Source organism: Ammospiza nelsoni, chromosome 1 (assembly GCF_027579445.1).
Source record: "Ammospiza nelsoni isolate bAmmNel1 chromosome 1, bAmmNel1.pri, whole genome shotgun sequence".
Lineage (NCBI taxonomy): Eukaryota > Metazoa > Chordata > Aves > Passeriformes > Passerellidae > Ammospiza > Ammospiza nelsoni.
Genome location: NC_080633.1, coordinates 82,426,512 through 82,453,576, shown reverse-complemented (window position 1 = coordinate 82,453,576; position 27,065 = coordinate 82,426,512). Strand labels below are relative to the sequence as shown.

Genomic DNA, 27,065 nt, shown 5'->3' with positions numbered 1-27,065 from the left:
CTACAGCTAGGGCAAAATAAAGGAATGCAAAAGTGGCTGAAATACTTAAATCAATGATCTTACTGGACTTCTAGGAATGAAATAAGTATATTGTTTTCTTCTATTAGTTAATTCAGTACTCTTTTTAGCATTTTGCTGACAGAGTTTTCTTGTATGTACAGATTGCTTAACTGAAGGCTCACAAAGACACCAAAATAAGAATAAAGAAGTTCAAAGAGCAAAAGGCTAGTTATAGTAGAATAGCTATGATAACATTACTTAGCAAGACAAGCTTGTGACCTAGTAGTATTTTAGGTATATATTGTAAAAAAAAATACTCAAAAAATTTCCAGAAGTTGGCAGGTTTTTTTATGTCAGAGAAGTCACTATTTGTACAGCTTTTAGCAGATGGCACTATTTATTTACTTAGACATAACATCATAGCAAGATTAGGTTTCAAGCCTTTCAAGTGTGTGAAATCTATCTTCCATCAGAAATACCAATCCTTGACCCTTGCTTGGTAAGATTTTAAAGAACATTGGGCTGATATAGACTTCTGTTGTCCTTTCAGAACTAATGCACTGAAAATGCCAGTATAAAGTATAACTTTGACAAATTTGCCCGAGAAAAAAATCACTGCCACCAGGGGTTGTTTTTAAAGGCTACAGCTGCCAACAAAAGAAAGCTGTTTCTTTGATTCAGGGTACAAAGTCTCTATCCCCATACTACAGATCTTATTCCTAATTATGGATACATAGAACCTTCAAAGTGAAACACAGAAACTGAAATTTTAGAGTGTTTATGTTATCTTATCATGATAATTATTATCTTTATCTCACATTAGAGTTAATTAGCACATATTTAAAAGTCAGTTGTGCTTCATGCTTGGCCTACTCAACTCTGAAGAAGTAGAGAGAGATGGAGAATCCATCTGTGAAAATAGCTCCAGTGAATCTCATTGATGGATTTCTATAAAAGTTTGATAAATGTGTGAATTGCAATACCTAGGTGATAATAACCTGGTCAAACCTTAGAGATTTTCCTTAAGGAGAACCAAATTTATGTAACTGCTCTGCTGCTTCCTGCACCTTGAAGATGGCAGGTTTTTTTGAGAACTGATTTTCCAAAGTACTGGCACATCCCAAATTACTTTTCTCTAGCTGACTCTCAAAACCAGCACAATTATGACAGGATGTTCAAAACTATTCAGGCATTGGCAGAAGTCTGCATGAGATATCCTCCACCTGCCGCCCATGGAAACTGGCAATCCAAATAACTGGCATGGGAAACTGATGAATGATGGGCATAATCATCAGGGCATAATGGAAAGTGCTGAGCAACCTAAACTATGGGTGTGACAACAGGTTTTGCCCACGGTAAGGTCTGTTGTCACAGTAATAAAGTGCAGAAAACTGCACTTCAAACACAAAAAAAAAAAAAAAAAAGACCAAAACGAAACATAAAAAACTCCAAAAAAAAACCAAAACAAAAAACCCCCCAAAACATTCACCTCCGAATATATTTTCAAGAGCCTTTGCTAGCAGTATTTATAGGAGTAGAATCATGACTGGAGTGTGCTGAAGCAGATGGAATATCTGTCAGAGCAGCAGCAGGTCACAGGGTTTCTCCACCACTGAAAAGTGCTGGAGGAACAGACTTCTGATGTGCAGAGCATATTAGAGTGATTATTAAAGAGACATAATAAACTACAAATAAGAGCAACAACACATGTTTTAGAGGCTACTGTGGGAAGATGAAGCGAGGAATAATGAAAAACAATTACAACGGACAATTTCAAGAAAATTATCTCGGCATTGAGATATTAGCTCATGAAAGAGTCTGCTCAACAGAGAGACTGAAGTTGTACTGTCTGAAAGCCAGCAAGAAACCTAAACAAAGAGATTAGATAAGATTAGGCACTGAGCACTCTGCCATTTACACAAAAGGAGCAAGTGAGGTAGCACTCTTCAACATTTTGACTTTTTAAAGGCTGTTATTCATACACAAGCATGGCCCACTCCTCAATAATTATGTGAAGTGGATACTGAAGAGTGCATGTCCTTGATCTGGGGAAGAGACTCTAGTTACTGATGCAATTTATCACTGATGGAATTTCAGAATTAAGCTTTGGCACAGTTATACAGACCTAAGTATGATAAATGTCAATATATAAAGTAATATTAATACAAAAATCCCCAAAAACCACTATGCTCCAAGGCATTACCTTAGGGAAGGTTTACCCATTATTCTTTTTTCCCATTGCTACAGTATAGAGGTAATAGTTAGCAACATAATAGAAAAATGTGAATATTAAAGCACCAGAAACGCAATGAGCAGGTTTTAGATGCTTCAATGCCTGGAAAAATGTATAGCTCCAAGTAATCTACTTGTATTCTGTCCACATGCAAAAAGAAGAAAAAAAAAAAAAAAAAGAAATCCAGCATAAGCCAGGAAAAAATTAGTCAAACCAAAAGTAAATTATAGGTGAGTGAAAGATTACATCTGCATTCTTCAAATAATCTGAGTCCCTAATGATAGATGACAAGTAAATTCCTTTTTTTTTGTCTGGATCACATCTCTAAATCCTCTCCTTTTTCACAAAGCAGACCTAGAATTGATGGTGAACTGTTTAACCAAGAAGAAAGCAAGGATGGCAAGTCTTTTGGTGCAATGAATATTTAATTACTACAAGAGAAGTCATACAACTAAAAAAGACATGATTGAAAAACCCCACAAGGAATCATTTTATCTACTTTTAAATAAATCATTCCACTGGAAGATGAGACTTCATATACCTCTGGGCAGAGGAATAAATTATCATTTGAGCAGTATTTGAGGCATTTAACTACTGTTCTCAGTAAAGTGGAAAAGGCACCACTTCTTTTTGTTTTGTTTTCTTTTGTTCTAAAAGAAATTTTAAAAATCAGACAATTAGATCCCAGTGCTCACACAGGGAGAGGAATGAATAGCCTGCAGCCACGCGTGGGGTCTGGGATTTGAAACAGCAGTCCTACCCTGCAAGGGCAGAAGCATGTTTGGGCTTTGCAGCTGGAATAAAATTGACACGCCTTGGAATCGTCCTGAGAGAAACAGAGGTAGCAGGGACCTTGGGCCTTCACTCCTCATTACAAACAAAGTGAGGCACCAGCCTTGAAATGTCCAAAGTGGACTACAGGATTGGTGTAAATACTCACCACCACACATCCTTTTTCAGCTCTCTGAAGCAAGGAAAGATGAAATTGCCATGGAAACTGAAACTTGATCCTATGTAGACCACTAAGCCAAGAAAATGCTTGAAGCAGAGACTTGCCCATATAAAACTTTTCCCTAAAGTAAGCTTTGCAGGACTTCCAATGGGGCCTAAAGTGTTCTTCTATTTCAATAGAAAATGCCAAAAATATGCTACATAAGACAGCATAAACAAAAAACAGGCTGGTAAAAAAACTGAAAGGTAGAATTCTTCCCTTCCCTGGTTCTAGGGACCAGGTTCTCTAGGGCACACCTCTACCTTCAGTCTTGTTTTCAACCCAGTAGCCTTTCACTGGCTTTCTGCATGGTACAAATTCCCATGGTGAGCCAGGTCCCTTTGAAATGTCCTTCCACTGTCACCAAGCCACACCTTTATTACACCTGTGTCCCGTGGTCACCTCCCTGCTGTGACCAACTGTGTGGTCCCTGTGACAGCCAGAAATGTCTCTACCTGTGAATGGTCACGCTGCCTTTTAGGGGAGGTGTAATATCTCTGTGCACAAATAATCTCTCTGTGAGCCTAAGTGTAGCAGCCAAGAGAGGCAACTGGCAGCCTTTCTACCTCCTTTAAAAGCCCAGTTTTTCAGAGGAATATATGTTAAAAAAGGTGAAGCTAAAACAAGGTAAAAAACCAACCACATGTCTCTGTCATGGTTCTCAAAACCTCATGACTGGTTCACGAGTGTCCATGTGATGTAACACAAAACAATCTCACTGAATTACCAGGAACACACTACCAAAGAGAAGGTACAACTAACTGGATGAAATGAACAATCTCCAATAGCATGTTTTGCAGCTCAGATGTATTTTCAGATACCCTATTAAAAAGCTGTGTGCTGAACTTTAAGTTCCTTAACTATCATAATACAGTCTACAACCAAGTGATTATTTGTAAGTTAACCTCTTTCTTTGGTTGAACAATTGTTGGCTGCATAGCCCTTTTACCTAGTAGAATATTCAGATTTTTACATTACAGTTTGCTGATCAACACTATCTTTAAATAGTCACTTTTCCAAGTGTTCTTGATTCTCAGTTCATGCAACCCAATTTGTTTCTGAGTTCAAAGAGATATTGTTTATTCAGTTATAAAATGGCTTTAAAAAAAACCAAAAAAAACCCCCTACATTTGTTCAAGTCCCAAGCTTTAAATATATTAAACCAGCAGCTATATGGCACTTTACCAGATAACTGTTTTCTATATAAAACATTTCTTACTGTTTCACTTCACAATTTAAAATCTACATAATGACACTTCAATTCTTCGAGAGCCTCATCTAGTCCTAACAAGTTAGTACAAGTATTCAGAGCCACTTTTGATAGACAGGGTACACAGGAAGTAATTGTTGAGAGAGACAATTAATTTGGATTCCTAATTGCAGACATTTATCCTTCCCATTTTTCTCCAACCCCTGCACGTATTTTTTTCCAGTCAAATAAAGCTAGCTGATTCTTCATACCTGTATGTTTTGTAAAAGAGACATCTCTTCAGGGGGACCTTAATCACGTGTTCCTGAAGGCCCACAAAAAGGACACTCTGGCTGTGCAGGATCTGAAGGCTCCTGATGGGCTCTCGCTGACTTTTCGGCAGGAGTTCAATTTCCTCAAGCAGGCAGCTGCTTGAAGTCTGGTTCACTGGGGCAAGTACTTTCTTAATAGTGCCATAGTCTGAAAAGGCAAGAGGAAAATGAGTTACTAAAAATCACACTGGCAATTCTACCTGTTTGGTGTCATTCAGTGAAAAAATCTTTGCGTTGGATGTTTTCAATGAAGCTTAAGAATGCAGGATTATTTTGACTGAAGTTTCCTTATGCATTATAGTACAGTTAAAAGAACTTAGAAAACTAAAGGCTGTTTTCATGTGATGCAATGCATTAAAAAAAGAAAAAAAGGAAAAAAAGTTAAAAAGTTATTAGTGCAGAACAGCCTTCAGAGCAGTAGTCACAAGAAAACAAGATTTCAAAGTCTGGCTTGATAAATGCACATTCATGCCAAGGGTTACTGACTTCAGTCTTCAGGACTGTCCTACACTTTACTATATTGAAAGCATTGTTTTAAAAGCATTAAATTCCATAATTCCCCCAGTTTGTTTTAGTATTCTTTGTGTTAAAATTATGGAGTTTAGATATGTATCACATTCATTTAATAAAGCACATGTACATGACTATGTGGAGGTCTTGAGTCTAGGTGAATATGAATGAATGAGGCTGAACCTCTTCTTCTTACTTATCCTGATTTTAACCTCTGCAAAATCACAGCTTTTAGCATTCACTCTTCACTTCCATTCTTAATGTGATTTCTCAGGAAAGACAGTAACGCATTGAAAACAAGTGTCAGAGTATATGATAACATTTATGACTCACTCTTGCAAAGTTTTAAAATAATTTAAAAATATCAAAGTACATTTGTTCTGAACACAAAGGATCACGTTCTCACACTGATAAATATTTTAGGGAGCTGCAGCATTATGTAATCTTTTATGTGCCAGCAATAGGAACTATTAAAGATCCAATATTGCAAACAGACACAGAGATAAGCGCTAAAGTCTTGAAAGACTTCCCTTTTGAGTTGATAATAATGGCAAGGGGATGTTTGGGAAGGCCAAGTTTCATGGTCAAAAAGGATGCTTTGTTCTGCAGTGCAGAGAACAGGGGGTTTGCCATCCCTAGCACAAGGCCAGAGGTTTGGCTCAGAGTTGGCAGTGCAGACTCTCAGGATGTGGCTGGCCCTGGCTTGGCGAGTACTGCTTTTATCCATGGCAGGGAACACCTGGTGGCCACACGTCTGTGTCCCCCACCCACCAGCTCCACCTGAGGCCAAGGGCTGGCACCTCTACACAGCCACTGAACCCTCCAGGGTAACTGGGCTGAGGGAGGGCAACACGACATTCCCAGACTTTGCTTGGGAAGTGGTGAGGAACAGCAAATAAGCAACTGTAAGAAAATACAAAAAAGCAGCCTCAAGAGGAGAGAAGCAAGATGACTGTTAAAAGCTCCTCATTTTCCTATGAAAGAATGAGTATTCAATTCTAAGACCTGGAGTAGTATTCGCAAGGAGAGCGTATATCAAATAGCAGGGGAAGTCAATAGGAAATTTATGCATAAGATATAACAAACATTACATAATATTATTTTTTCTATTGAACAGTCAAAATGAATTAGATAAACCATAAATTATTAGCTCAGTGTATAAAATGGATTCCTCTTGGTCCATAGAAAAATTTTGATCATACCAAATCATGTATGCATGTTAAAATCTTCTGCCTAACCTCTCAGGTTTTAACATAATCACTTCATATACCTGTTTACATTTTTCTCCTTTTTTGATATAAACATGCTTGACCATTTTTAGGAAAAAACTTTCAGTAAATGACAATTTTAATTTTTATTAACCTTTTTGATATTAAAATATCTAATTTGATGATTACTTTTTTTCCCAAACAATCTAAAACAGACATATTCAAAAACCTAATTAAATTGTTGCCAACAGTCAGTTTTGCCCCACAATTAAGCAATGAGCAGCTCAGCTCAACAACATAACAAGCAATGTTTGCACTGATGATTACTGGATGCAAAATCTTGACTATAATTACAGCAAGTTTCATGGTCAAAATATGGTCTGAGACTTGTCCCAAAATTTCATTGCCTGTATGTTCCTGTTTTGGCTGAGGCAGAATTAATTGTCCTCCCAGTGGCTGGTATGGGGCTGTGTTTTGGGTTTGTGCTGAGGGGAGGGGAGCGGGGTGAGTGAGGGGCTGTGTAGTACATGGAGGCTGGCTGGGGTTAAACCACAACACTGTGTTAATTACTGAATGAAAGAGAAATTATTTTCTTTTGAGCACAGCAGTTGGAAACATGTACTAAGAAGAAGAAGCAGCAGTGAGATCATTTTATAGATGTAAATTAATTGGTATTGCTTTATAGATCAGTCAGTGCAACTCTATATCACATGCTAACTGGCAGACAACAGATTCAGAATGATTCACGACACATTGTACTTGGCTTGTCACAGTTTTCCTGCAAGAGACAAAAATCAGGTACACACACATTCAGCATGTGCTTCTTCTACAGACTAATATTTCTTCTTACCACTGTGCTGGGTCTGGCATCTACAGACTGAATCATTTGCTGTCACCTTCCCCAGGAAAAGAAAAAACACATGACTGGAGGCCTCCCTCCCCTATGCCTACAAACACATTCAATTTAGAAATACAGCTTTGGACAGGAGAATATGATCAAACACAAATACTTTCTGTTTCATGTGGCTCGTTTATTATAGATGGCAAACTTACAGTTCTTTTTATTCAAGTGTATGACCTGGAGATCATGGTTACAGCAGCATACCACCCCAGAAAGAAATAAAATATTCTCACTTTGAGAACTGCAGCACTAATGCCTTCCCCAAGACATCTGTCATTGTTCTTGTTCTTCCTTCTTATCTTGGCATACATTCTTCATTCTTCATATTTCCTTTTGCTCTCTTTCAGCATCTCCCAAACCATTTCTTTTTCGTTTCTTGTCTAAGAGGTTCAGCACTCAGAAATGTTGGAAGTCACAATTGACTGAGCTTCAATTGAAGAAACAGGGCTTGAGATGCCACAGATTATCAGGAAAAAACACTGCTCTTCTCAGGAGCAATGTGGGTCATATGCAAACTCAACAAAAAGGAATAGAATGTTACCTGAGATCTGCCTCAATAAATTCCCTTGATTCTGACTTCTGCAACCTATCTTCTCTGCCTTAAATTCCTACTGTGTATGACTTTGATTTTGCAAGGACCACCTGGGAGGCCAACTAGGGTGAGGATCTGGTTTTACTCCACAACTTTGAGACAGCACAGATTTAATTTGTGTTTTGTTCGCCAGTCTATGGTGCATAGCTAGGGTGTGTAGCTATCAACATCCTTAAAATATACTAGCATGCAACATGGCTATATCAGACTTCCTTACAGTGGAAAATCATAGCCAGTGATTCCACGCTTTCAAAAACCAGGGGTTTTGTTCCACTGTTTCCAAATCTACTACAATGTTTGCAACACTGTGCACAGCCTCCAACAAAGACTGCAGATTTCCTAAAGAACTTGTAGAAGTCCCATCTTCAAAGGTGTTGTCTGTCTGGCCATTTTCACACCACAGTTGCAAAGCAAAACAGGGTGTAAAAAAAGTAGGGAAAAAATAAGTCTGGAACATGGCTCTAGGACATGGAGTTTTTTAGATCTGTCATAATCTTTCAAGTGAATATTTAGTTATACAATCAAACTAAGTGTCCACTTCGGCCAAGAAACAGCAGAGAAGGCTAGTAACCACAGAGCAACTTAATGGATGCAACTTTATTGCCACAGACAGAGGGAAAGCTGCAGTTTCATCACAAATGTCAAGCCTGAGCCTAACAGCCATTTAAGAATTCAAATGAATGGCATCTTTGCATCCTGTAAGCAAGACATACTGGGATAGATCCAGACACCTGACAGCCTTTTTTTAAGGATGGCCAACTATATAGAGGAGTAGTAAAAGACAATGACATTGATGAGAATGAGTAAATAATGTGCTTTGTTAGTTTTTACTGCAGCAGTTTTAAAGAGACTTGCAAAACCAGCAACTGAACATTAGAAATCTAATCACTGGGAATGAAGAGAAAAATTATTGTTGAAATATTGCTATGAAGAACTGCATGGAGAACCTGAGAGTTTTAGAGAACATGCTTGGAGGCCATAAAGTCTATAAAGAACAAAATTATAATTGGACAAAATGAAAGGATGATTTCTAAAAGCAAAAAATAATTTTAAGATGTAAGAGGTGTAAATCATAGCCAGCAATGGAAAACACTGCAAGAATTCAGCTGGAATCATTATAACATCTTTGGTGGTACCAGCAACGAAACAGAAAATGAACATACAAAGCAAACAGCAGATGCAACAAACTAATAAACTTGTAATTCCCTGAGTTTCCTAACAGAAATAAAACCACTCAAGGAAGCTTTAGCAAACTCTTGCTATAAAGGAGAATAAATATTTGAGCTGTTACGTTTACAAAATATTGCTGCTTTCTTTGAGCAAACAAATCATCACGAGGCAGTATAGAAGTAAGTGCATTTCACTGCTTCAAAAGAAGAGAAAAAATCTTTACCCATTTCTTTTTGAGAGGGAAGAACTTTCAATCTTAACTCTTGCCATTGTACCTTGAAGAGTGGGTTGGTCTCCAGAAAGCAACTAAACCAGCACCAGGAGACAGAATCCAAACCAATAGTTTTCAGAAGAGAAGCCTACAGTATCATATATCATTAATGTAGCTAAAATCACTGCTGTCTTCTCAACTAAATGAGTTGTAAGCAAAATAAACTAATAATAGTCTCAAATATCTCTTCAGGACAGCTGTATGCCTGTATTTAAGACTTAACAAACAATCCTGCATTTTCTGAGCACAACAAGGTGCCTTTACAAATCTGAAAATCTCCTTACATATACCAAGAAAAATCTAAAGAAACAGCAAAATATAATTTAAACTATAAACTGTCAGTGTAACTACAGGTCTGTTTTTCAAAATTCCCACAAAACATTCTTCAGAATAATAATATGTCTTAATCAGGTGGAAGGATGGGGTCCGTGTGATGGAAAGGGGCAGTCAACACAACACACAGATGCTAAAGCAACATTTGCAACCTCAGGAGATGCTTGTAACTAAACTTGAATAAGATACCACCCATGCAAGAAATACTCTACTCTGTGTGTCATAACATGTGAAAACAGACTCATTGATAAACTTAACAATCTGGCAGCACAATGACCAGGGAGTTTAATAGATGGAGACTTGAGAGAATACATTTTCAAATGTAGCTGAAACAAATATGAATTATTTATATTTTCAAGAAGTCTAATTTGAAATAGACTTTGGAAAATTACATTCAGTAAGTAATTTGATTTTATCCATTAAACACTGGTTTTGCATAGTATTAGTTCTATACAAATAATTTTTCCCATTGAAAAACAAAAGCATTAAGACAGTATAAAGACTGTTTAAATTAAAGGAAAAAATCTGTTAATGCTAAACACCTTGTAATAATATCCATACGTAGATATAAACACTGGTTATAATAACCATATAACATTTGTATTAAACACCATAGAAACAACAACAAAAAATAGGGCATTAGAGTCATCTTCAAGGCAGAGGTCTTTCAGAATAACAAATTGAAATATAAAACTGATTAACTGAATGTGCAATAGCAAAAAATAATCAAAGAATGTGCAAGATGATTGATAACCATTCAGCCACCATGAAAAAATGTATCATCAATATTTGCTCTCCTCCACCAGAGAAACTGGAAAAAGCCCTACTGCATAGTAGAATGTGCATTTGGCTAACAGCAGAAAATCATTCCAATGAACAGAAAGTATTAGGTTGCATAAGGGTTTTAGTGCATTCGACACAGAAAAAAAGATGCAGGAACAGCAAATGCAGCAGCTGGTTCAGCCTAAAAAGGGGAAGCCTAGGAATTATGATTTAGCAATCTGTGTAACATCAAAAAAGACACATATGGTACAGAGAATGCAATGGGGTTTAAATCCTATTCTTCTCCACCCTTTCTAAAAATAACTTCAAAATTAGTTAAATCATCAGTAGAATATGGATAATTAAAGCTTTGGCTATAACCTGTTTTTGCACATGGGGGTGGGGTACAATTAGGTTTAAAGCAAGGGGGTGTTTAGAAGACAAGAGAATATAACCATGCTCTGTAACTTTTTTTTTTTTTACCTGCAGGTTTCTGGGATATATACTTATACTTGAAATACAAGAATACTCCAGTCTAAAGGAAAGTGATAGACAGGGCTTCAACTCTTCTTTAAAAATTAAATATATACTATGGGTAAGCATAGTACTTCTATAATGATTCAGAAAATAAAAATAATATAGTTTGATTTTAAAATTCTGGCCTTAATTTACAACTTTAAGTTAATTTTTAAAAATATATTTATATGTACATTTATTATTTCTTTAGGGAAAAGTGTGAATCTCAAAATGAATATGTAATTGTGATGCTTCATCAAGATGCAGATTTTAATTTCTTTTTTCTAATTTCTCTTTATTTTCAGAGCTGGTTAATGTTTGTCTCTCCATCTGAAACCTGCTTGAACCATCTGATTAGTGACAGGTAATTTTTTTTTCTATTTTTAATATATTTTGATGGTGTAATAAAATATATAGATGTGATTTTTCTACAACTATCAGACAAAAATGGAGGTTAAAAATCTGAATGTTCTGTTTTGTGGGCTTAACAGAGAATGAATGAATCATTTAAACAATAAACCATTGTGATTTTCTTACTATTACAAGTATTATCATTGTGATGACAACAAGGCAAGGGTGGATATTAAGAGAAATTGAGATATAAAGGACATTTATTAGATAAAAAAGCAATTATGTAACTATATAACAAAACCTTCTATGACATACTGTAGCCGGAAATAAAAAAAAAATAATTTTGTTGCATTTCCCTGAGAAATGTTGCAAATTGTTCTGCCTGGTTGATATTGAGATTTATTTTTAAACACCAAAATGGCTACACAAAATCTTGGTTACCTCTGTGCCATCACTTGCAGGAAACAGAAAAGATTAAGCTTTCCATTATTCAGATCTCTTAGTTTTTCTTACTCTATTACAGGACACTTGAAGGAAAAAAAAGTATGCAAGTGACCTGGAAAACTCATAAATCATTGCTCATTGACATCTAATTAAATTTCAGTAAATTAAATTACTGCTGCAATTTTTAAAAAAATTAAAAAGTGCTACATTCTGGGACTTGAAAAATCTTGCACTTTGTTCATGTGAGACCTTAGTACAAAACCATGAATATTTTTGGTGTTGGAGTTTTTGTCCCCATGTGAAGTAAAATACAGGCATAAAAACATCTTTGTTCTAGGTATGTTACAGGAAGAAAAACAGGGTGTGTCAATTTTTTATCATCCCAGAATTTAAACCAAATCATTCTCTCCCCATGCTCAATATCAAAGGGCTCTGCATTTCAGATGTTGTTTACGTAGTTAGAGAACAACAAAAATCTAAGAATCTTTGGCCATATAACAGCATTGAATTTCACAGCTTAAAAGCTTTTAGGAAAGTCCATGGTCATTGCTGTTCTGTTGGTAATTTCTTAGACAGAGAAGGTAACAAAAATTAGCAGGGAAGCTAAGACTTTAAATTTTAAAAAAAGCAACTACAAATGAAATAAAATTTCCTGCTTTGTGTCCAACTATATGCAATACATAGCAATCTCAAAATGGGACATTCAGTTGTCCAATGTCTTGGCAATTAGAAAGGAGAAAAAAGAAGTGTTAAAAAGGTATACGCATAATTTAATATATTTATTAAAAGCTAATTTTAATTATATACAAACAGCTATACCACACAGTGCTTAGTGTATTAATGGTTTCAAACACCAAACAGCTGCTTAACTTAGGAAATGGGAAAGGTTTGACTCTTTCTCAGAAGAGAGCTTTGGAAGCAGTAGAAGAAAAACACAGAAAAACTCTATATTAAATTATTCTTATCTGGGTAAGACCCCAAGTATTTCTGCAATCTGGTGCAGTTTTGTTTTTCAATTCTTGGATGCAACGACAGCATTTTTGAACGATACTCTATAAAAAGCAAGCACACATAATATTTTAGATTTATGTTCTTTGTCTTTGGCTCTGATTCCTTTGTATTCCCTCTTTCCTATTGTATTTCAAGTAAATATTGATGTTCTTCCTTATAGTATTGGAAATGATTTTAAAACAACACTGAAATGAGATACATTTTTGATAATGCTTGTCAACACAGGAGGTCTGATGGTCTATTACACATCCCCAGACTTCCATGCAGGGGAGAGAATTTAAGTCATTTATCCACTATTAAGAATCTGAAAGAAGCAATTTTAACCGAAACTTATTTGCATACCTTATAAAATTATTAGCAACTTCTTAATGCCCCAGTGGTTATTCCAAGAGAAATTCAGTCATAACTCTTCAACTAGAGGACTTGCTCATGGTTGTATGTCAAAATTTAATGTATATTTATTTTATTAAGGGAATATTTGTGGGCTATCCTTTCTAACAGAAATTTGAACTATTGACTTAAAGAACCTTTTCAATAAAAAAAGTGTTGATATAGGTAATAGTTATTAAAAAAATAAAGACCATTCTTCAAAGCCATTTGTCTGGGAGGACAGAAAGAACATAGAAATTAATACCATGCCATGCAATAATGATTGCAGAACAAACTCTGTCTCTAAAAAAGAGTAATATCAAATTCTAAGAAAATTGTTTCCACTCGAAAATAGAACCATTTTGGAATGCATCTATCAATGGAAATCCAGAGAATCACCATCTCAATCCTCTCTTTAGGAAACTGTTCTCCAGAGGAAAAGTTTGTAAACATTCAACAATTTTTAGAATACTTCTGTCCCTTGTAGATTAAATTCCCATGTGGTATAATGTCTCAAAATCATCAAGGATATAGTCAGTTTGCAGTTGAATTAGCAAAGCTTTCTTCCAGTAGCTACAATGCAAAGAGTTAAATACCTGCCTTTAGCACAGACAGTATCCACCACTCCATTGGGTAAAACATTATATATTGGTACAAATAACCTTTCCACCAGTAGGACTTCCAATGAATCAAAAAGTTTAGGAAATAGGGCAATTTGTGTACCATTTCTTGGGAGTCATTTCACGCCTCAAATTGGAATTTAAATCCAGCTCCAGTCAGACTCATTCAAAAATCTTTCAAATAGAGAATTCAAGCTCTTAAAAAATATTCAGATCTACTTGAGACTAAGATGCAAAGCAACTGGCAGCTAAAGCAAGCAGCATGCACTATGCCTTGCTTTGGAAGACTATTTCTACAAAGTTGAAGCTTCTAAGTCCTCAAACTGGAGCTTCTAACTCCTCAATCTTCTGGAAAAGACCAAGCAAGAACCTATACTAAATAACAAGTATGTGCTGAATTACACATCCACACAGCCACCACATCAATTATGTCTGTTTCTTTCACAAAGAAAATGAAACTATCTCAGATTATTAGATGGATTCTCATATACTCTAGTGGCAAAGTTTTACCCTTCCTAGCTCTAGACCAGATGTTTTTTCTTGCCTAACCAAAAAAAAAGTAATTTCAACAAGCTCAAAATATATATATGTTTAATGAATCATGCTTATTGACCCATCTTTATCTACTACTTCTATTTCCAATCTTATAGAGATTTGTCAGTTTGCCAAAGATGTGCCTCAGACTTGAACTAGAAATTCATAACATTTTGTCTGTGTTGAAGATTGATGTACCCATAACAGTTCATGCACTCCACTTAGAAGTAACATGTGTCTGTAGAATACCTATGAGCAAATGCTATGGCAGCTACAGTTACTTAACAGACTATAACTGATAAGAAAACATTTATTAATGTTTCATTCTGTCATACATTCCTTTTACTTGCTGAGGTAAATCATTATCTATTTTTAAGACTTTATCAAGGAGTAAATATCTTATGTTTTATTTGCAATCTCATCTAATTATGTTTCAATTATAAAAGTTTTAGTAAAGAAAGCATAATATATAAAAATAAACTTTTTTTATTAAACAGTTTGGGGAATTGTGAAATCTGGATTCAATTGTCAACTTTTTTTCTATAGAGTTAATGTGTGAAAATATGAAAGAACAGTATTCTGAACAATAACACCACCTAAAGTGAAAAAATTAAAACTTGAAACTTCACTTCCTATCTCATTTAACTATAACCATATCTAATCACAAATATTTTAACAGGTACATTTCCCTACTGAAACTTCTTTGTTATGCTGTTTGCTTGGCCACCAATTTGATTCCATGACAAATTCAAAACCAGTGACAGGTAGTTACTTTGTTTTCCCTCAGTATTTAGGAGATAGTTGAACGAAAGACAGAAAAGTCTCAGTTGCAGCCAAGAAAAATCATGGGAAGGAACAGGTGTCTTCCATGTCCTTAGGGATTTTTTGTGAAGTTACTACTTAATTAAAAAAGACATTGGAAAAAAATTTTAATAGTCCTTGGAGCAGGGAAAAAGGCATAATCTCTCTAGCTGAATTCTCTACCAACTTGGTTTGATGGCTGCATGGCTACAGGAACTGTGTGCTCTGCATGTACATTAAAACATTTCCAGTGAGTGGATTTGGGAGGGCTCCTCCACATCCACAGCAGCCCCTTCTCTCCTGGATCAACTATTCAACAAGGAGGTGCAAGGAATGCCTTTGAACTCTGAACATTATGAGGAATTAAACCTCAACTCTACATAGCCCCCACAAATGTCGCTGCCATCCAGATGATGTCAGCAGCAGACTGACCCTCCTCTCTTGTGCCGATGTGTTTATTGCAGAGATAATCCCTGAGAAATATATCCAGTTTTCTCAATGCATGGCTACTTGATCATGTCCCTATACAGGGTATCATAATTTCTAAATCCTCCAGGAAGCTATATTAAAAAGTGAATAACAATACTTTAATTATTGCCATTTTTTTAAGAAATGCAATTTAAGCAGAGAGGATATGGTTAAAACTACAGCATAAAATCTTCAGATGAGGCTTTAATGAGTTGGGGGAAAAAAAGCTGTTTCTCAGGACTTGGAAAGAGATGATGGACAAGAATTCCAAGCTTGGCTCTAGAACCTCACATTCTTTTTCTTTTTTTCCTTGGGGAGATGTCAGGAAATGTCAAGTAGTCTATGTAGATCAAGGCGTGATTTGTAACAACATCGAGCAAACATTTCTTGATTTTACCAAACAATATTCTCATTTTGAATTCTTATTTAAATTACTCAAGTTCTGTCTAAAAAAGCACTCAGCAATAAAAATAAATACAACAATCATGAAAAATGATGTAAGCATCCTCAAAGAAGGCCAGTAAAACTTTTTTTTTGTCCTGCAGCACAATAAAATAACTTGGCATATAAAAAGACACATTCTTCCAGCTTAGAAAAGGAATGGATTTCAACAACGTCAAATTCAACATTACATATAATACCAAGACCATTTTGGGTCACCAAACCTATGGACAAAACAAAATGTACACATTTATCAGTGTTGCTTGTACATTTATTACTACATCTGAATCAAACAGATGCTGCCAATAAGCACGCTGCCCTGTGAGCATGTGCTGTGAGACTATCAGTACCAAGATTCCCATCAGATGTCTTCAGAAGCCTCAAATGTTTTGGTCTGTTGGACATGAATTCTTCTTTCAAAACAACACTATCAGAAGAAATTATTATGAAAGGGCTGCTTAGGGCTGTACTTAAGGTTGTATTAGCAGACAGTGAGTTACCTAGTTTGTACTTCCAGACAAACTAGGACAAGCTAGGCAGAAGTTCAGATACAACTAGCTGAGAGGACTGTGACTGACCATACTCTTTTATTTCCGAAATTTTACTCCCTACATACAGTTAGATGATAACTAAACAGATCCAATATCAAGAGCTAGATGTGAATAACATCTATCCCAGAAAATGACCATTTGGAAATATACTGAAATTACAGTCCCTTTTTTTGTTTTGGCAAAATCTAGCTTTTACTGCACTAAAAATGACACATACACAAAACATGAAGCCCTGAGGCAAAGAAGACGCAAGAGTTCTTATGGTTCTAAATGGGAAACATTACATTTGTCAAGAGACATGCAATTTCAATATCCTGGATTCTAAAAAGACAAAAAAATAAAACTATAAGGTTGTTACTGGTTGCTGAAATTGACTACAAAACAAACAAAGAAGTCTATATTAACTTCCCATAAAATTCTCATGAAAAGAAAACTTCAAATTTTGAAGACATCCTCTAAAATTTTTAATCAATGTCTAGGACTGGGCTTCTTAGATAATGGAGATGAGGACGTCTCAAGAGTTGTATAATCTCTAACCAAAGTAGTAGAGTAGGTAATAAATATAGATATTAATCACAAGATGAAGTGGTTTGTGGGATTTAAGGCTTGATATCTGACACAGAGCAGCAATGAAGAATGGCACACTATGCTCAAAGGAAAAAAATTACTATTCAATAGAAGCGCTGGATCCCTGCCAGTCTTCCAAAGTTGAGATATATAAACTCTGATTGGATCTGACTGGACAGGGAGTGCTTACCACTCCTATTATTTTTTATTGCCTTACTTTGTACCACCAAAACAATAAATACCTTGTAGGACCCAACACATGCTATGAATATGATAGTGCTTTCCTACTGAACAAATTTTTCAGTGCCCAGATCAAAGAAGCATTTAGATGCACAAGTGGAGAAAACTATTTGTCAGATAATAACCCAAAACATACCTTGCCTGATTTCTTAATCAAGCCATATATGGTTATTTTAATTGGAAGTGTCAGAAAGACAACTGACTACTGTGCAGATCCAGCAGCATCACCAACTTGACTGAAGAGCAAGTTCCAGGAACTGTCCTCTACTCAAACTCATTTGTAGTTTGCATAGCACATGCCCCTGTGCCTCAGTCCCTAGGTGAGTCAAATCCAGTGCATACACCCATATAGAACCTCAGCAGCAATTTCAGTGTAAAACACAGCTTTTGCTGAGAAATAGAGGAGGAAAAAATGATGCTGATTTTGTTTTCTAATAGTACTAAGTAAGAAATTAAATGGACAAGAAACAGAAACAAAGCTGGAATTAGAGAAAAGTCTTAGAGCCTCTCACCAGAAGTTGTTCATCTCATTACTCTCCCTACTACATTAAAGTAGCCATAACCACAATACATAGCAATGGTATACAACACATATAATCACATTACATTATATTCTTTATATAATGCTCTAGGAGCCAGGATATCTGGCAATAACCAGAAAGTCTCACAGAGCTTGTTAGTTGAAAATCTTTGTGTATTTCCTAGGCAAGTGATGAAACCACTGGTTACACCACTTGCCTAGGATTGCAGTCATCACTCCTCCTCCTAAAGGTATTCTGGTTGCAGTCATCGCTATTCCTCCTAAAGGTATGTAGCCATAGAACCAAATTTCCAAGATTTATCGGATAAGAAGTAAAAATAAAAAACCCTAAAAATTAGAAGCATTAATCTGTAAACAAGTAGTTCTTTGCTCCAAATATTATGACTCTTACACGGTGACTTGATTAAAGTAAAATGCATGGAACATAATCCATCTTTTGTGATACAACTTGCAGGTTACAGGATTCTTCACACAAATATCACAAAATAATATAATCCAGCATCTTCACATTTTGATGACTTACAAGACACATAACAAAGTAAGTAAGGCATATCTTTTATTGAGAAATTCTTTAGCTTGTTAAGATTTGACATGTCCAATGACCAGAGCAAGGGAAAAAAACCCCAGTGATTATTAGTGGGACTGCTTGTAAATGCTTAGTTGTAAATCTCTGGATTTATTGAGGTTTACCAGGAAAAACTATGCAGAATGAAGAAGCTTGTAAACATCAACAAAACCAGGAGTTCAGTAGAATATCCCATTTAATGACTCTTTTCCTGACAGCTGACACTAAAACTTGTATATATCATGGACAAATTCTTGTGATCCAACCTTGGGGTTTTTAGAGTCAAAGCTGAGTTTCATGTAAGGTTCAAACTTTTCTTTCTTCCCATGATCTAACTATTTCTTCTTTGGTTGGAATGGGTTTATTGAGTCACTCCTATGCATGTTCACCTTAAAAGAAAGGGTTTTTTTAAAGTAAAAGGCCTTGCAGGATATTCTAAAGAAGATTCAGCAACATGTGACAAAGTAAAATCCCTTCAAAGGGAGAGCTTCTTTCCCACATCTCTCAAGAAGAGTCCTGATTAGTGTGTACTCACAGAAAGGCTACACAGTTGGTACACAGATCAAATTTCACCCCAAAATAAGGCTAATTCCAACACTGTTTCCAAAATTAAGACCACGACTGTGGACTGGCAGTGCACCTATGGGGGCAAAATTAGAGTTTTGAAGGTAGGTGTAGATTATAATAGATCTTAGCTTTGAAGACAGCAGGAAAACTCTGAGCCTCATGTAAGATACCTCTCTTGCTCACAGCTTCATATTTTCTGCATTAGGATTACCTAACAATAAATGAACATAGGGGTTGTCAAGTCTAGTTTCTTCAGAAGAAGAAGTGATATTTCCAAAAAAAAAAAAAAAAAAAGGGAAGAAGGAAAGGCTACTTGGCCATTCTAAGTTTATAAAGTAGTCAATCAGGATTTGAAAGCTCAGCATCACTACGACAAAGAGGAGCTGTTCTTTTTTAATGGAAGGTTGAGACTTTGTCTCCAGCTCTTTACAATCTGTTTCCCTCCCTGGCCCACACATTAATCTCACTCCCATGCAAGCAGAGCCAGCTGTTCTTCAGACAGTAGCTTCTTCGTGCAGCAATTCTGATTTCCAGTGGCAGCACAGAAGTGCACACACCGTATGTTCTTCGGACATTTATTTATAGTCTTTATCTGACAGAGCTGGGCAATTATAAAGACATAATGATAATTTGTGGACAGAAAACAGGGCTTCTCCTACTTAAATTTGTCCCTCGAGAAAACAGAACACCATCTACTTGCAGCAGATGAACCTGATAACTAAAATATGAACAAACTCTATGAGCAAATAGCAACAACAAACTAATCAAAATCATGACCTATTTATGGGTTGATTATAATAACAAAAAATGACTACAAATAAGTGCTGTTTAATTTGTGAACCAAATAAAGGGCTGCAATTCTCACATATAAATTGCTGTCAATGAATAATTTAACCAGCTCTAGTTAGAGTGATCTATTTATTAAGAAAGCTCACCAACTGGATCTGGCAGAATGATTCATCTCTACACACAGTGATAAAGCCAAGGAAATCAGTACTGCTGGACATTTTAAATGCCCAGTTTGATCCTCTGGAGCCACACAGCATAATTTATAACACTGTAGCCCTGATTTTAGATGTAGCCACTCTCATTTAGTACCATTTTAAAACCATTTAGCCCAGTATGGATGACACAATACATAAGACAGTGAAAAATCAACATTTCTTTTGTTAAATTACATTAAAAAACCCCAAAGTTTTGCATTATCCTTCTTTGCCTTTAGAGATATTCTACATGGAAAATAACATAAATATGCTAGCAGAAATATACAGCAAGCCTTCTTAGAAAAGCTAGGACAAATCCCAGAGTGATCATTAGATCTTCCAAGACAAAACAATGCAATCTTTTACATCTTTTTTTAGAACTTTGCAAAGATTTTTTTCCTGAAAAGATTAACAATATAAACAAAGTGTTAGTTCAGCTAGGGTTTTCCTTTATCAGAAATAGGTGTCACTGCAAAAGCAGAAGAAAGTAAGGTTATTAATTTTATGGCTCCCTGTTTGACTTTTTGAAACAAATGTTCAAGATCATCACATTGCTGTCAGCACTGGTGTCTTCCAACATACACCACCTTTCCCAATCAAAGTAACTGATGAGTATCCTTCCTTTGAGGTACTTGAAATGGCATTGCATAAGGCCAGAAGGCAACAGCTTACAGGAAAATAGTTTTAAAGCCACTTCAAGGGTTCTTTACAACTCTGTAAAAGCGCACTATACCTTTGTCAAGCAAAGGCATAAAAAACAAAACAACTGTGTTTTCTGTAACAACAAAAGAAAAATGGTTTTAAAAAGTGACAACTGTGTGCCACAGTGTATATACCCCATTATCCATCTGTACTCTGATTCTACTGTTTCTGGTTTTGAGCTAAAAAGGATAAATACATGCAAATAGACTACCTATTACTTTCACAGTTGACTTCTGACTCGAATAACAACTACTTTGATCCTTATTGTTATTGCATTCATATTGTAATTTCTAGACAAAGAAAGTGGTTCTTAACTGAGATGAAATGTCTGTATTTCCTTTCTACAGAAATTACCTACAGATTACTTCCAAGAACCTCAATGCACTTAAGATAATGCAGTCAGAAATAGCACCAAATTGGAAAAAATGCAGCCAACTTAAGCTTTGTTGCTCTCTTCACCATGTATGAAACATATATAAGCACATATTTTTGCTTATAACTTTCAGGATGGCAACTGCACAGATACTGCATATATTCTGACACCATGTGTATTGAACTGTGAAAGCTGCACACTTTGATCAGAAGCTGTAGTCTGCCAGGAAAATAGCAATATTCCATCAGAGACTTTTAAGTAAGAAACATACAACTTTTTTTCTTGCTAAGACCTTGGGTTGTTTCCTAGAAAAAAAATGAAGTGTACTGATTACAAATGAAAATTTACAAGATGGAAGTGTAACAAAAATCACAGAAGAATCATATCAGGGAGTACTTTGCATCAGTTTACTCCCATATAGCAAGACAAACAGAAGAAATACAAACTGTTATGATGGCATTCCCAAACTGAGCTTCAAGCAAACTTCCAAATCTCTTTATTAGATCGGGACTAGTTTCTGTATAATCTAAAGTTTAAGGGCTTAATGAGAAAAAATTGTTGTATTTGTGGATATTTGCTACCTGTTTCAATGCTTCTAAAGGCAAATGTATGAAAATTCTACCTGCATTTTCCAAAAAAATCTTTTGAAATTTCTTCTTCTTTCTAGTTGTTCATTATAATTGCTGTATGTTTTTCCATCAGAATTATTTTTGTCATTATTCTCGGCATTGCTACCTGCAATTTTTAGAACTCCTTGGAAACCTGCTGTAATGTCCTCCAGTGACCTTTAAGCCTCAGATAAAACCTGGATTTATGGCATAAAAATTGTGGCTTACTTCAGTGAACAATTCACTCTTTAGATACATGCAATGTAGCCAACAATAAATCTTGCTTCAGGTTTCATACTCTCTTTCTAGGCCACTCATACCCCAATTTCATCAATGCTTTACTATAAATCCCAATAACTGAGATCTACCACTGGGCATATACCACTTCTACTCAGGATACAGAGGGGACATTTTCTGTGCAGTGGGATTGAAGAACAGAAAAATGGGAGTTTTTTCACCAAGTAGTTTTTAAGGATGGCCTTTAAAGCTTTTCACCAGATAGTGCAACTATTACCTTTTCTGAACTCTCAAGTTTATTATATGTTCATAATGTACTCAAACTAGACACTATGTCTAATAATTTTCTTATTCATTTGAGTAAATAAATATATTTGGAAAAAGCCATCTGAATAAGGGCTACCTTGCAGCACCATCTTATTTTGAAAAACCTAACAGCAACATTTTTGACCATGGGACATCTAGGCACTTATAGTGTAGGGAAGAAATAAAATGGAAGAAAGAAATGAAGATGGGGAGAAGGGACAAAAGGGAGGGAAACAAACTACGATATATTGATCGGATTAGAATTTTTTATGAAGAAAGAGGCCTTTCAAACTTAGAGAGTTTTAAGGCTATTTAGTGTTTCTATAGCTTGATCTACATTTCATGTCTCATGTATTGTTATAGACGTTTCTCAGCTCAGAACATCATGAATGCTTTAGTTCATCCATGCATGCTTTCCTTGATCTTCCTTTTTAAATCATGGAAAATTGTTCCAGGGATTTCTTCTTGCCTAAAGCCAGCAGCACAAAATGTGCAGGAATTGATATATTCCTTCATTCTGTGTTAGAATTCAGTACAGTGAAAGATTAAGATGTTTCTCCAAAGTACCAAAGCATATTTTTTATATAAGCAGTAGCTGTTAAGCCCTAGCACACCAGAATCTCCTAGCAGAATGATGATTTGGCAAAGGTTTAGGAAATGAAGACTGTTGACTCAGCAGATTAATGCATTTGTTTGCTTACTCCCAGTCTCTCCTAAAGTAACACTACATCAGTAATACTACACCTATTGAAGGTTTAATCAAATTTGATTATACATTTATACTTTGAGGGTCATTCTCCCCTGTAATATTTGTATTCTAAAAACAGGGTGTGGGTAGGTGAGAGAAAGAATATTCTCGTAACTATTGGTCATCTGTCTAAAAAAAATGAGATTTTTGCTTTGAACAACAAAGACAGCAGAACACTCATTTTTATTCAATCTAATCTGTATGCCTACTTTTCCACTGAAGCTTTGTGCATTTTAAAAGACAATTTTTAGAGAACACTGGAATTAATTATAACTACAAAAGTTATGTGGTGTACATCTCTCACAGCATGGTTTGGATCCATCCTGCTTTACACTGCTTAGTGCAAATTGCATATCATATGCTTTCTCACATTTATAAAACACACACTTACAGGAAAGCATGTGCAGAGTTTAGACTAAAGATCCAGCTAAGATAAGTACCCTGCTTCCATGAATGATCGGAACCAGACATACAGAGAAGAATTAAAGTGAAAGGCAAGGATACATCACAAGGAGCATAGGAGCAGTATTTTTTTTAGCAGCACAGAAAGAACACAGAATCACTCCCGAACACAATTTATTAATGAACCATGAAGCATAAAATTTTAGATCCTCACTTGCTGATTCCAATGTAAATGGTTACACACCAAGAGAAACTGAAACCTAAAGACAATCAGAATTATGACAAATGTCATTATTCTTGGTGCTTCCAAGACTGTAAAAAATGTAAATATCCCACAGTGTAGTGATAGTCTCTTCATATAAAATCAATTCAGTGCATGTATCTGTAATTCAGGTTTGGTCAGGAGGCTTCTACAATACAAACATCAGTTAGCATTGGCATGATTTCACTTAAAATGTTCTGATTTACCAACCAAAAAGCTGTTTTGACTAGAACTGGTCAAATGCAAGCATATTTTAACCTATCAAAAACTTTTCTGTTACTGCCCAACTTTCAAAGAGCACAATGAGACAAACTGAACATTAACAAACCGCTGCTTTGATGAACTATTCCCTACTAATGCACATAAGCTCACGTACTTAAGAACTATCCTAAGTTTCATGCCTTGAGGCTTTAAACTTATTAGTCCAATTTAGTATTTCAGTCTCAGCTGGGGACGCCTTTGTTCTGCCAAACAGTTCTCCAACACCCTCATTATTTTTAAGAAGATTGAAATTTTGAACCAAGAAGGCAATAGCTCTTACAAAGGCAATACAAGGTGGAAGGCTATTTTTCTTTTCATGCTAAGCTTACATATAAATGGGCAAACAATGAGACAGGGTACAAAACTGCATAATGAATATCCTAAAAATTATATGAAAAGGAAAGTTGTTGTATTTGATATTTACAAAGTTACTTCTTCATCAGAGAGTCCTAAACCATCTTGTCTTGGGCCCTTAACTTTGTACCTTTAACTAAGTAAATGGAACAAAAGATGGTGAAACTTTGGAAGTCCTGTTTGTAGAATTTCCAATGCTTGATCTGATTTACAAGCTTCACAGCTTCAAAGAGAACAGGAAACAGACACCAAAATTTGAGCTCACAAAATAACATAAAAGACATTGTAGTGGCTAAATTGATCTATTCAGAAAAGGTAGAAGATAGGTGATTGTGTCAAAGAGGAAAACCCGACGCTCAAGGTGCTGTACATGTATTTCATAAGTAATTAACAGAACTTTAAAACCCAAAGATCTCATAAACTTTTGCAGTTATCCCAGCAAGGAAGATTCATACCTGTGGCAAGATAGATGATGTGGAAAAGCATGTCCTTGCCCTGCACAACATCCACAACCACATGGGAAAATCGGCTGTTGTCTTCCATGAAGTAAGGAATTGGAATAACTGGTTGAACAACTTCATGCATTAAGAAGAACTTTTGTGCATCTTGAAGATTTCTCTCAGTCAGATTTACATACAAGCCCTGGTCCATTGTGCCACACTGTAAAGACAGAAGTAGCATTACTCTATGTGCCAACAATAACAATATATTTACCCTCTGATTTACAGCACAAGAAAATAAAAGGAAGAGCATATCTCGTAGTGGCAATGTGGAATTTGACTTTCAGGTCCCATTTTGGTGCTAACCAGACTGTCCAAGGACTCAGGGAGCTCAGTTTTCCTGAGGCAATACTATGGAGGCTCCCTAATTCTAAACCATATGGAAGAGCACCAGACTGACCAGAACAAGTGGATTATGGAAATATTTTGCTATACTCTATGTTCAAAGGGCAGGAAAGAGAAAAACTACCATTCAAAAAAAAATTATTTTCTGACTAGTTTTCTTTATAATTTTCACAGACGTCAGTGCTAATGACATAACAAATTTTCAAAGGAAACCCCATGCCCTACCACAGCCAGGGGCTGACAGGAATCCCAGGTGACAGTACCACATGTAGTTCTAGAAGCTTCTTAGGACTCCATCTTAAGTAGCAAAAATGGACAGTGTAGAGGTCTATATAAATATTATCCACAGCAAAGACTTTTTTTTTTCTTTAAAATTGACCATATTTTAAATATGAAAACTGTGCTCTTTTCTTACAGGAAAAATTCCACAAGCTGCATGGACAAGTTTCAAACACAAATAAACAAAGCAAAATAACTGGGAGTTAATTATAACATATTTGTGTTCAACTGAGGACACAAAAGAGAAATCTTCTTAATGCATGGAAATGTATAAACATTTACATGTTTACTCAAGCCTAAATGCATCACAGAAGTAAAGCACTACTTCACAACACTTATCAAATATTTGGGTGACGTGAAAGGCATAACTAAGTCACCCTTTTCATTCTGCTTTACTATGTCATAAACTATGCCATGAATTATAGCGTGAGCAAAACCATACCAGGTTTTTTTTATTATTACTATATTTTCTATCCAAAATTGCGTGATTGTTCCAAACACACAAATGTTAAAAAAAGTCAAACAAATTATTTCATAATGGGAGATCAGATGATGAAGAATGATAAATTAGCAACTGGCAGGAAACAGTTACTTGCTCTGTATGTCAGACCAGTGAAAAAAATAAACCACACCAAAGAAGTTCTCTGGATCTATCAAGCAGGAAAAATTCCAACTGAATAGTCACAGTACAGTAAAATGCAAATGGTCCTTGGCCTTACAATAAGACATTGCCCTGTCTAAAGACAAAAGCAATGATCTCTGAAGAAAACAATGTTCCCCAAAACTGGGACTCCAATAGTATTCTAAAATGGAAAATAATTCATTAATATAAATTAGCCTTGGAAATACAATGTCTGATGTTGCTATATCTACATAGCAGTAGTCTTCCTTCAAATTGCTGACTTCTCTGTTGCTACTGAGCAGGTGAATACTCAGAGGATAAATCTGCTTCTGGGACTACACAGAACTTCTGATCCTTTATCATAACTACTCTACCAAATAAAAGTCCTTTCCTGGAAGGAAACCAATGACTCAGTGAATGAATATATCTAATCCATATAAGGCGTGTACTCTAAAGTCACAAAGTCAAGTCACAAAAAATGGTTAAATCTCTAAGCATTAGACTAGCTTCTAGTATGAATCACTGCTGCAGTTATGGAGCCAGAAATGTAGCAGAAAGTTATTCAAGGGAATAAAAAGCAGCATCAGCAAAAGAAGAGAAGTTGGATGTTAAAGATACCTGGAGATCAGTTGACATCAATTGCCTTCAATATTGTGCTGTAAAGGGCCGCATTACAGCTTTTGACACTAGCTCTGCCTTCAAAGCTGTTTGTGGCTCAGTGAGATATGATACAACTGTTGTCACTGTTCTTGTAAATTGGATGAAGTACCAGCTGCATTAAAATCAGCCAGGCCATCTAAGAAATAAATTTCAACACCTGTCTTGACTGGGACTTGGAGACATGCAGTAACAGCACAGCAGAGACCTAAACTGTTTTTACACAGCCATCAGGCTGTCATCTTTCTTTGTAAGTACCATTCAGTTCGGGCCACTCTCACAATAATTAACACCACACTAATGCAAAATTTGTAAGGAAGGAGAGTTTAATAAGTTTTATTGGATGTG

At 35.8% G+C, this 27,065-nt stretch overlaps 1 protein-coding gene across 5 annotated transcripts in view; it reads right to left on the bottom strand.

Annotated features, from left to right (window-relative positions):
• The window catches only part of SEMA5A (semaphorin 5A), a 403,052-nt gene that overhangs the window by 91,299 nt on the left and 284,688 nt on the right, over window positions 1-27,065 (bottom strand). For all 5 annotated transcript variants that reach the window (XM_059472240.1, XM_059472411.1, XM_059472324.1 and 2 more), the window contains 2 exons: window positions 24,770-24,974; window positions 4,686-4,893 (listed from right to left, as the gene is read on the bottom strand). In XM_059472240.1, the coding sequence (XP_059328223.1) occupies window positions 4,686-4,893; window positions 24,770-24,974 (413 nt within the window). The remainder of the gene's footprint in view (window positions 1-4,685; window positions 4,894-24,769; window positions 24,975-27,065) is intronic.